Genomic DNA, 12,375 nt, shown 5'->3' with positions numbered 1-12,375 from the left:
TTAGGTATAGCATGTTTCCCATAGTGTAGTGCTTTAGGCATTATTTCTTTTTTTTTTTTTTTTTTAAAGTGTTGACGAGATGAGACCTTCCACATTCTACAGAGTGTTTTACCAGTTCCTTTATCCATTGTTTGCCTTTGGTTGTACAAACTGAAGCATGACTGTGTAGATGATGTTTAGATAGCTGTCTAAGATCTTTGTTTTCTATACCTTTACCAGCCTGCTTTGCAAGCATCTTTCTATTTAGGAGCTAGGACACAGAAGAGCTCTCCAGTCTACTGGAAATATGTATCTCCTGTTGTCCAGAGCCAAAACTTTCAGAGTTATTTGTGAAAGTGAGATTTGACAGAATGAGTTATTTTTTCATCATTGCTCTGAAATGAAGATCTGTCACACAGGTGATAAACTAGCATTTTTTAAGTAAAATCCTGAAACAAGACCTGCAAGTAAGCTTAATATCAGTCCATGCTAGTTAGAAGTACAATGCAAGAACTGTTGTTCACTAGTTATCAAGCCTATTCAGCTTGTGAAATCTCTTGTGCTTAGAGAAGGCAAGAGCAATCTTCTGTTTTTCCTTTAGGAATTGTTTGGGCAAAAGTGGCTCAACACACAAGCCTGGCAGTAGTAGCCATGTATATGGAAGCTGGAAACGCGGGATGCTTTGGAGACTAACTTGAAGGAGTGCCTTTTAAATGAATTCTGCAGCAGAATATTCTTTACAAGAAGAGTTTAAGCTACTGAAGACTTTATCCTGCCAGGAACATTCAGTTAACTGAAGAAGCTGTTTTTTTCTTGAGGTGTAAGATGAATTATTCTAAGTTTCAATTTATTAGTTACTAACTGAAATTTATTTGTTGTGGTTGGATATTTTTGACATTTCAGTTTTGGTTTCTGCTTTTCCCTTTTGTATTGAAGACTCAGTATTTAAACCTATTGTTTATAATGGCTTTGAATTTCATTTATTCCACAGCTGACTTTTGCTGTCTCTATTTCTAAGCAGTGTGTCTTTAGGGACATGCACGACATGCACAACATCCCACAAAATGGTATAATCTGTTTTTAATGCTACTTCTAGTATTCCAGAGAAACTAAAAAAAAAAACCAACAAAAAAACAACCCAACAAAAAAACCCCCAAATCTAAACTGAACTACAACACAGTCAATTCATTACAGATTTTCTGCTAAGTATTCAGTAAATTGTCAAGTATTTATTTTCATTATAAGCATATTTTTCACAGAGCAGAAGCAGAGCCATTTCTGGCAGACCGAATTAAATGCATTTCACTTGAATGTGGGATAAAAAAACATAGTCAAGCTTTCTATGAAAGCATTATTTTCTAGTAATAATTTATTTTCTGGATAAGCTTTCTATGAATGTATTTATAAAAATATAAAGATGTAAGCACGTTGTTCAGCCTACATGTAATTAAAACATGTACTAACTGAACACGAAAAAAATATGGAATTTTTTTTTCTCTTTTTTTTTTCATATTGCCTGAGCTGAAAAGTTTACTGTTTGCTACTCTTAGTCATGCACTAGTGCATTTCATTTAAAATTTTAAAATGTTTTTATAGAGTAAAGGCTAAAAAAAGCCTCTGAATTCCGCTTTCCAAGGACTATAGCAATGATCAGGTGTATTTGTTCAGAAAAACCGTTACAGGAGTGGATTTTTATTCCAGTCTAACGTTGGTTGATAGCAATTCCATTTAATTTTATTTTGAGTTTCACAGCTACTCTTCTTAATTACTATGAAATTAAATAACATGCACAGTCTTCATTTCAAAACAGAATTATTATGAAAAGTGCTTAAACTTCTTTGGCTTATTTACTCAACTATTATCTGAAGGAAAAAATATGTTTTGAGCAAGATATTACTTTCATTCAGGAGTGTGGAAAATTCCCATATTCTGTTTGTAATTCGTAATTTGTCAGCAAGGCAGTCTGCTTTATGATGGCTGTATGCTAAAGCCAGTAATTGAAAGGCTGGCAAATATTTACAGTGTTAATGAAGCACTAACAAGCAAAATGTATGTATCAAATAAAAATATAAATAAAAGAAAAATACTGGATATATGAAACTGTTCATGTGCTTCACTGTGTAAATCTACTTAGACGTGTTTGTACATGCACATATTTACATGCATGCATGTAGACTTGTAAATCACTGAACTATATTCAAGTATATCCTCTGCTCATTTGTTGTAGTTGCAAAGACTGTATGGGAAAGACCTCAAAAGATTCCAAAGAATTGTTTTGCTGTTAGTTCTCCATAGCTAAAAAAGATTAAAAATATCTTCTTACACAATTTATTGTTTTCATTTTATTTTGCACATTGGCACAGAAAAAGATGACCACAACTGCTATGGTCTCCACAGTCAATGTGTTAAAATAGTTTTTTTAACAGCTGTGGTATAGGAAGTTACAGACGTGTATTTTGATACGTTTACTAATCATGATCCTGTGAACAGTGAAAACTATGCAAGATTTCAAGATTTCTGAAAGAAAACATTTTTTGTGTGTATTTGCAACTCCATTTTCAGTCAACGTAAATATATTACCTGAGGATTTTCTGAAGGATTGATTTTATAGAGTTGCAGTCAGACATCCAACTCAGAGAAAAATTTGATCTTGTCTCCTTACTACACTTTTATAAACAGTATCTCAGCAGAGAGAAATATCTCCCTCTTCACAGTCATACCTTATTTATGTCATTGTTTTTTTTTTGCAGTACGTACATTTGTGAACAGCTGTTTTCAAGGATGAAGCATAGGAAGAGTAAAATTAGATCAAAACCTCTGACGGGCACCTTGAGAGCTCACTAAGAATTGCAGCCACTTCCATCAAACCAGGAAAGGATGTGTTAGTTTCACAAAAACAAGGACAAATATCCCACTCAATAGTTTCATATTTTTGTGGCCCTCTTTCCTTTTTTTCATGTTTTCAATAAAAGACATAAAAAAAAAAATAAAAGGACTCTTCTTACTTATATACATTAAATATGTTATATATTTTATATGCAGCCAAAACAATTTTTTTTCACTCAGTGTAGTCCAGGCAAGGTTGGATACCCACTCTCTTCATATTAAAAATAAACCTGGTGACAGGCTGTGGCTGGAAGACTTTTTTTTTTGCACTTTTGACACCACACCGAGTGTAACTGAATATTGCCAGTCAATTCTTTGAGCTTGCATCTACTGGGTGTACAACTTAAATTGATTACTGCAGAAGCATTAAAAGAAAAAAGCCACCCATATGAGTAGGAGGTAGGAGTTTGAATTGATGACATGGTTGATGCCGTCAATTTAGTATTATCATTTAATTCTTTATTAAAAAAATTTAGACACAGTGACCAGAATGACTCATAGAAAACTTAATGATTTCTGGTTGAGACTGAATTCTTCATGTGTTGCTGCATTATATTACATATGTTTGACTCTTTCTTTGTATGTGTAACTCAGCTCCTACATTCAAAAGAAAATTATTAATGGCTTCAGCAGAATTGAGCTTTCTTTCAGGTGGAATGCTGTGCCTGTCAAATATGGCCAGTATAAAACTTCTATGTATTCATTTTAGTTATCAGTGGTTGACTATTACAAATTATTTGATGTTTACTATTGTTATAACTTGAGAACGTTTTCTGTGACATTTTGAAATGAGATTGATCCTTTAGTTATATGATAAATAGGAGCTTAATTCTGTCAATTCCAGACTTAATTAACTGTACTAAATAAAAAAAAATATATATATATTCAACTAGTATGAATTGCAACAACAGCTGGATTAAGTTATAACACAAAAATAAAAGTATCTGCTCAGTGGTTTGAGGGAAAGAAAAAACATTTTGCTCTGCTGTTTTGCCAAATTGAACTCCCCCATGCACACAAGCATAACTTAAATGTTTTACATCCACTCAAATATTTTAATTTGAACCAATACAATAAATCTTACATTGCTATATTTTTTAAAGATACAAGATGTACTGTGATTGCCAGTTTTATATGTATTTCACTATTTGCAGACATATATGAACTCTTTAAAATATTTTTGTTAAGAAGTATTTGACGGTTATTAGGCAGCAGAGTTATAGTAGTTGCATTTATTTTGATGTAATGTAGGGTAATATCTTTTTTCTTATAGGTATACCTTTGAAGCAGTAAGTATTACTAGGGAACAATAACTTGCTTTTGGAAGTAATCTTTGTTTATTCCCTTTCTCCTCATCCTTACTATCAGTTTGATTTTTTCCTGACTTTCTTGGAGGTTAAAGCATACATGCGTAGTTGTTCTTAAAGTACAAAGACATTGATAAAAATCCTGAAAGGGAACAACTGGTTATTTTAGTTTGCTCTTTTATGTTTTACAGTAGATTTTAGAAAGTCACTTTCAGTCTTTTTTTTTTTTTTGGTCAGTGGATTATAAACTGAAGATGTAGAAATGGATTGTTCTTATTCATTCTAACTTATGTTTTTTCTTGGGTTGAAAACACTTTTTTTTTGGATGCCAGAAATAAATGTCTGCATAATTATCCCACACTTTGACATTCATTTCCAAAATTCTAAATTCTGTCTCCAAAAAGTCAGCCCAATTAAAAGTAAATAGAAAAGCAAAAGTAAATAGAAAACAGAGCAACCCAAAACCTGTGGAGATTTCCTTGAGTTTTTGGTTGGGAGAAGTGTGACCGTTTCTTCATTTTGAGTAGAAGTAAACAAAAATAAAATGAAAATTAGTGTTTTAGTTGGTTTTATTTCACAAAAGTGTTTATTATTTTATGTTTCTGCTGTAAAAAGTATAATTATTTTGCACGTTTAGGATACTGGAAAGATAATGGATAATGGAAAGAGAGGAAGGCAGGAGGGAAGAGTAGGAGAGAAAAGAGTAAGGGGAGATAATGGAAGGAAAGAGAAAGAGTGAAGAGTTGAGCTGAAAGAAGAGGAAGGGTGAGAGGAAAAGGAAAAATGAAAGGGAAAGAAAAACAAAAATAAGAAAAGAGAAAGAAAAGATATCCATGGCCAGCTTTTGTTAGTGGATATCTGCAGAGGTGGCCTTTCTGATTTATGTTTGCTTTTTTCCCCCCTTTTTATTTTAAGTCTTTGTTTCTCACTACACAAATCTATTTTAATGTGCAATAAATTAAGTTAATTTTCCTGAAATTAAATGTTTTGCCTGTGATGCTAACTGGGAAGTGTTCTGCCCGTCTTTAGCTTGAACTGTGAGTTTTTTGTCTTCTCCCTCTTTCCTGTTGAGAGATTGAGTGAGTGGCTAGGCACTTGTCTGCTGGACAAGGCTAATCCATCACAAATAGAAAGAGGGAGAAAGCAAGGGAGAAAAAGAAGGGGAAAAAAAGAGAAAAGAAATGGAAGAGGGAGAAAAAAGGAAAAGGATAGAGAAATTAACTAAAAGAGGAAGGGAGAAAGAAGAGAGGGCATACAGGGAAGGAAAAGCGAATAGATTAAATTAAATGACAAAGGAAGGAGGAAGAAGGAACAGAAGAACAAGAAAGAAAAGGAAGACAGAAGGGAGAGAAGAGGGAAAAAAGAGCAGAGAAAAGGGGAAGAGGAGAGTGAAATAATAAAGCAGAGAGATGCAGAAAGAAGGGGATAAGGAGAAAAAGGGAGAAAGAAAAAGAAAAGGAGGAAAAAAAAGAAGAAAAAGAAGGAAAAGGAAATAGAAAAAAGAATAAGAAATATATGCAACTCAGTTGTGTTCAAGGAATCTGCGCCTTCATACTGTAACCAGCAAAGTCAAAATTTTTAATGAACTGGGTGATGTGAAGTACTGGTATGTGGTAAGCAAAACCCTGGAAATCACTTCCTACCAAGTAAAAGCAATACAATCCTTATTTTAATACATAATTCAGTTTTGGTGACATCAGTGTACGTATATTCTTTTGAGGTAAAAATAAAAATAAAAAATCCATGGAAACTGTAATAACTAAAAGCATTCTTACTGATTGTGAAAATTGATTACTCTGGCAGATGGATGATGCATCTGAAGTGCTGTGATTGTCCAAGGCTCCAACAGGCCAGCGCGCTGGCACATGTCAATTTTTAAGACTGGCCAAAGTTAATAGAACAATTTAATTAGGATAACTCAGACTTTATAAGATTCTTGCTAGTGAAAGTAAAGAAAGAAAAATAAATTGCTTGTAAGTTCTGCATAGTAATTTGTTTTAAAGCTTCCCTTTGAGGAGAAAAATATATTTTTAATAAAGTGATCTCTTATTAAATCCAGAGGCTTGATGTTACGTAACTTAATCAATATTTAAAGATTTCTGAACTGAAAAAAAATCCATAATTCTAATAATATGTAAACAACATTTTTAAACTGTGCAGTAGTTACTGAGCTTCACTCAGCAGCACTGGTGTAGTATTTCATTTAAATGGTTACGTATTGCTGTGATTCAGCCCTTTTATCTGAAATGCATTTATCTTTAAGATGCAAGCCTTTACAGCAATTAACAACATGTTCTTTTTTATTTATTTATTTTTCCTGGATGGGAAGGTGGGAGGAGGTGTCTGTACACCTAATTTTATAAATATAGCTGTGATTCGTTTTAATGATGGCAGCTGGAAAACTGCAGTGGAATCATGTGAGAGTGAGGACACTACTTAAGGCTCAAGTAGAAAAGCTTGAGGATGCACAGAGCTCCTTCAAGCCTACCTGGTAACCCTGGTGGAAACTGTTGAGAAAGTGGGATTTCCACGGAAAATGGTAACTTCTCTACGGAGGTACAACTGCTGCTGGCATAACTTCAGAATGTTGCATGTCACTGTCACGGCTGTGGTAGCACGAGTCCCTTCTATGGGTGCTAGGGAAGGCTGGAGATTTTTCTTGTTGGTCAGTGGAGGAGCATGGCTGGAAGGTGTGGCTGTGTCAGGATTGCTTTCTGGTTGTACCATGTGGAATGGGTGTCTTGCTCAGCCTCCTGAACTAAACGTGGCCCACAGTGGTTTTCTGGCTGCATTTTTCTGCATCCTTTCCCTTTTTCACTGTGTAATAGAGTTAATGAAGCCTCCTTCAGATGCTGTATGGGCTTGCTCTGTGGGTGGTGCAGCGGCTCAGAAGTCCTGCTGTTCTTTTGCAGAACAGTTTGTCACTGTTTCAAGTCTGCAGCTGTGACAACCAATATGGGACCTAGCAGTTGTGGCAGCTTTCAGACTTCCTCTTCAAGAAGCTTCAGTAAACATCTGGGAGCTGCCACTTCTGGGACTTCTGGTGACTTGCTGCTGCAATTTACAGCCAGCCTCTGAAGGTGTTTGTCAGCTCTTATTGACAAGCTTCTCTTCGCTGCTCCCTTATGAACTCATTATGAACTACCTATGCCTTTTGACTTCAGCTAACTTGATCACGCAGTGTCAAACAACTATTGATGAGCATTTGAGGAGCAACTGTAGAATTAGTAGGCAAGAGTGCAGCTCCCAGAGCCCAGGAGGCAGTGGCAGCTGAAACAGACTGGTAGTTATCACAGCAGTTAGTACAAGAGGAGTACAGTGGTGTACAGGAAATCAGCTCAGAATTGTATGGGAATGTGAGGATACCGATGCGCTACAGGGCATGGTCAGCAACAGCTGTTCCTGGCATATGAGAGGCCTTGACCTGAAGAGAGCTCTGGATCTTTTGCTGCTTCAGAGTGTGCACCAAGACTGGTGATGCAGAAGACTGGATGTGCTCTCTGCTCAAGGAAGATGAGTGTTCTGAAAGGAGCTGAAAGGATAGGGTCTCCAACAGCTGTAACATTCCTTCTCATCGTACACACACAGGATGTGCTCTCTGCTCAAGTAGTAAGTTGACAAGGAGAAAAGCTCCAAGAGGAGGCAAGGAGTCTGTGCAGCACAATACAGATCAAACAAGATCAATAGGATCTTTGCAAAAGCAAGAACCCCATATTATTGGAGGAGTGGCAGCTAGAGATTATATTAGCGTAACCTGGGAATAGAAACTGCTGAGATTGGGAAACAGGAAATTTATGACTGCTGGCAATAGAAGGAAGATTCTCAGCTTGCAGAGAAGGAGAGGCGTAGTATTCTGGAAGGAGGTGAGCAGAATTGTCAAGGGAGACATTAAAGCCAGCTGAAGCCTCTCCAAATGTGTGTAAGAAGATGAGAAGGAGTTTTACAGCTGTTGGAGACCCTATCCTTTCAGCTTCTTTCAGAGCACTCATCTGCCAGCCTGGTGTAGAAAAAGGCCAAGGGAAGCTGTTCTGTCCTCCTTGTTGAACAAGAATGGCTCATTCCAGTCTTCAGGAAGTTGAACGTGTGTGGCAGAAAACTGCTAAGAATGAGCAAGGGAGATCAGGGCATGTTGCTCACATTGACTTAGCAGGGCTTTTGACATAGCTTGCCATATTGAACTCGCTAAATTTTTGAGACGTACTCGGGTGGATGAAGAACAACAATAAGTTGGATAGAAATTTGCCTGGACTGTATGGCCTGAAGGTGCAAAATCCACTTGGTGGCCATTTGCTATGTGGTGTTACCCAGTGTTGGTACTGAAGCTGTTATTGCTGAAGGTTTCTATGAAAGATCTGGCTGGTGGGATAAAGAGTGTTTTCAACATGTTTGGGTTAGATGGGTTGATGCACCAGCAGGTTGGCCTGCTGTTCAGAGGAACTGAGACTGTAGAGAAGCGTACTTTCAGGATCCTTATGAAACTCAATGGAGGAAAGAGCAAATTTCTTCATCTCGAAAAAAGTAACCTATGTGGCAGCACAGAATCATAGATCAGCGCAGATTAGAAGGGATCTCAAAAGAACATCAGGTCCCACATTTTGTAGAAACAAGAGCCTAGGTGAGGTAATCTAGCTTGCTATTCAGTCACATCTTGAAATCTGCCAGTGATGAGAACTCTACCATATCCCCATAGAGGCTGTTCCAGTGATTAGTTATTCTTATAAAAATTTTCTTCCTGATACCAAGACGAAGCTTCATTCTGATGTGAATTGTACCTACTCCCCATTGTCTTCTCTGGTGTCTCCTTGTGAAGACAGAGCCTTCATCCACTTTGTAGCCACACTTCAACTACTGGAAAATTGTGATGAGATTCTCTCCTTGCCTTTTCTCCTGGCTGAAAAGCACCCATCTCCTTCAGTCTTCTCTCACAGAGCAGTTTCTCCAGCCCTGGGACAACATAATCAAAGTTTTGGGCCCCCCAGTACAGGAAAGACAATGTCATGCTGAAGTAAGACCTGTAAAGGTCCACCAAGGTGGGTGGAGGTCAGAGATGTGTTGTGTGAGGAGAGGTTGAGAGAAGGGCTTGTTCAGACAAGAAAAAGGAAGGCTTGGGGAGATCTCATGGCAGTCCACAGCTAACTAATGGGAGGGTGTAGAAAAACAGGCTGTTCTTGGAGGTTTTGCAGTGATAGCACGAGAAGCAATAGACATAAAGTGGAACATGGAAAATTCAGATTTGATACTAAGAAAAATATTTTCCCAGTCAGAGCAGCTAAGCACAGGAGGAGGGTGTCCAAAGAGACTGTGAGGGTTTCATTTTTGGAGATTGCACAAAACTGAGCTGGAGAGATCCCAATCCAAGTGGCTGTGTTTTGAGCAGAAGGTTGGACTGGATGACTTCTGGAAGTTCCTTCCATTGCAGATTAGCTATGATGATGTGAGTGTGTGAACCTTGGTGCAGTTGAATGTTCTTAAAAATAGCTGTGTGTATTTTGCGTTTGACTAACCAGTAATGTGTTGATAACACACGGAATATTCCTAAAACAGTACTAGAGAAAGTTGTCATTGTGGAGGCTGGCCAATTAAAAAGCCAAATTAAATAAGAGAACTTGGGATAAATTCATAGAGGTCCCTTGTGTAGTATGATTAAATTTTAGAAACCAACAGGCATTTGATGATTACTGACTATGTCTTGTTCGGCATAGTCACTTTACATTCCACATTAACTGTATTTTAATAGTAAACTTCACCCAACTTGAAGCCAAGAATATTTGGAAGGGTGTTTTTTCTTTTAACTTTTTTTTTGCCTTTTTTTTTTTCCTTCTATGCATTGCACATTTTGTAGCAATGTTTTTCTTGGGCTTAGTCCATTTCTGATTGTAGAACAGTCATTACTTCATTTTTCTAAACATATGTGTTTAAAACCCACTAGGGCTCGTGAAATCTGATACTAAAATAAGACATCGTGTATATCAAAACCCTGGTTTCTTTAAGAAAGCCGTGTCTTAACCTCTACTCCAGAGTTCCTTTCATGTGAGAGGAATTCGTTTTTTCTTTTCTGTATAATTTTGTCCTTCATGCTGATCTTTGGTATTAGAGTAGAAAATGAAAAGTGGACTACCGGTTTTTAATGAGATCAGTTAAAACTATTAAAAGGAAATATTTTATTGAGAGAGAAAAGAAAAAAAAACATATTCTTGCAAACGAAGTAGCTGTCAAGAAAGAAATTATTTGACCAACTTACAAATTCTTTACATAAAGAAATGAAAGTTTCTTTCAAGTTGTGTTGAATGAGGAGGATGTTCTTGGACCAGAGGACACTGTAGCTGTTGTGACCACCTCTGATGCATGTGGATCTCTTGTTCTCTTAGTATAACTTTCTTTTTGAAACACTTTTCTTTTAGAAGGATTTCTAAAGGTACTCTTCTAATCTCTGCGTGTGTCTTTGAAAAACACATTTAAATGCTTCCTCTCACTTTGGCTAGCATTGCTTTTTTCTTGTGTTGTTTGTTCTACATCTAACAAAATGGGAAGGATTCAAAGTACAGGAATTCCTTTCCTGTATAGCCTTTCTTTGAGATTTTTCTTCTTGAAGAGGAGAAACCTGAGCTTTTCCCAGGTGTCACAAAAACATGGAGAAAAAGCATAAACATTTGCTGTAAAACATCTCATTTTCTTTGTGGTTGAATAATGCTTGTTACCGTATGTACAAATCATTTGAGGAGGTGACATGGTGTTGCAAGCATACTTTTTAGAACACTGAAGATATTTGGAGAGACAGACTCAGAGGACTGACTGACTACGGAAAAGGATAATCAGCAAAAATAATAACTAGTGAGATCTAAATTTCAGGGAAGCATGTTTGTATTGCTATGTCTGCAGTTTCTAATGTGATATTGTTAACTTGTTTTTTCCTAGAGGAAACATATGTCATGATAAGTATTAACATTTTTTTTTGCTTCGTTTTGTTTAGAAAAAAACATTTTAAGGAAAAAATATGGCAATAGCTATTTTCACATGCTGTGTAAAATTTAGGAACACTTCAGATTTTATACAAGTTCTGTAATTTTTGTATAAGGCTTTCTTGTAAGAGAAACCAGTTTATTAAACCAAAAAGAAGCCTAGCTGGTATAAAGACCACTGAGATTGTCATGAACTTTAGTTCCCAGACCTTTTCATTTTATTGTTTTAGACGATTTATAACAAACATTTGGTTTTACCACGGAAGGACATTTTTTTTGTTTTTTTTTTCTGGAACATGAATTTGGCTGTCGCCATCAGGTTTGACAATGTGAGAGGTTTTTCTAGACTTACCAAGGAGCTGCAGTCCATTTTCCTCTAGATATTAGCAAGATTACCAGTGTTGTAGAATACCAGAACTCATATCATAGAATGTGGATGTCCGAGTTTCATACCACAGAGAGTTCTCTAAATGTAAAGTTAGAAATGCTGAACCAAACTCTTAGCTAATGAGAGACAGTTGGCTAGTCACGTATGATAGCTTTGCTTTACTGAGAAACCTATGTATCTTACTGGATTGTGTGGTCAGCAGGTGAATTTGTCACTGAGATCTGGAGCAACATTTTCTATTGTCCTGCTGAGGAATGCAAAGAATATCCTTGCATGATGCTATGATGCTTGGCTTGAAGGTGTATCAACAGTTTGCGGGCTGGTTCATCCCAGTTCTGTGACTAATAGGGTGGGGGACCCACAGACACACGCCCTGGGGAAAGGGGAAGGGGTAAAAAGGAAAGGGTAGGGAGGTGGTCCTAAAAACAAAACAGCAATAACAATCTGAGGAGGAAAACTAATTTACTAAATAAGACATCAGAATGCAAAAATAATATAGTTGGAATTGAAGCTAGTAAATCAAGGAAAATGAGAGAAAGTGTGTCTGAAACTGAAGGCCTCATGCTAAAGCTGAAGGCAAGATGGCTAGGGAATCTCCACTGCTGAGATAAACAGCAAAAGAGGAAGTCTCCGGGACTTGAGTGCAGTTTTCTTTGCCTCTGGGTGGAAAGCAGGAATGCAGAGTCCCCTGGAGTATATAGTTCTCTTGAGAGACAGGTACCCGGAAATTCATCAGTCCACGGGCTTAGAGCATTAACTCTTTAACTCCCAGTGCCTCACGTGATGTTATACTGATAACAAAAATCATAAAACCATGACAAGGTGGTATCCACACTGAGTTCCTCTCCAATATTGG

At 36.9% G+C, this 12,375-nt stretch overlaps 1 protein-coding gene across 1 annotated transcript in view; it reads left to right on the top strand.

Moving 5' to 3' along the window:
- Positions 1-12,375, top strand: part of ASXL3 (ASXL transcriptional regulator 3) — a 121,366-nt gene that overhangs the window by 35,792 nt on the left and 73,199 nt on the right. Inside the window, exon 3 of the mRNA XM_065753434.1 lies at positions 2,417-2,419. Within this exon, the coding sequence (XP_065609506.1) occupies positions 2,417-2,419 (3 nt within the window). The remainder of the gene's footprint in view (positions 1-2,416; positions 2,420-12,375) is intronic.

This window comes from Cyrtonyx montezumae, unplaced genomic scaffold, assembly GCF_038088225.1.
Source record: "Cyrtonyx montezumae isolate F1298 unplaced genomic scaffold, pur_monq_1.0 scaffold_8, whole genome shotgun sequence".
NCBI lineage: Eukaryota > Metazoa > Chordata > Aves > Galliformes > Odontophoridae > Cyrtonyx > Cyrtonyx montezumae.
The sequence above is the reverse complement of the archived record's forward strand: the minus strand, read 5'-3'. Positions and strand labels throughout refer to the sequence as shown.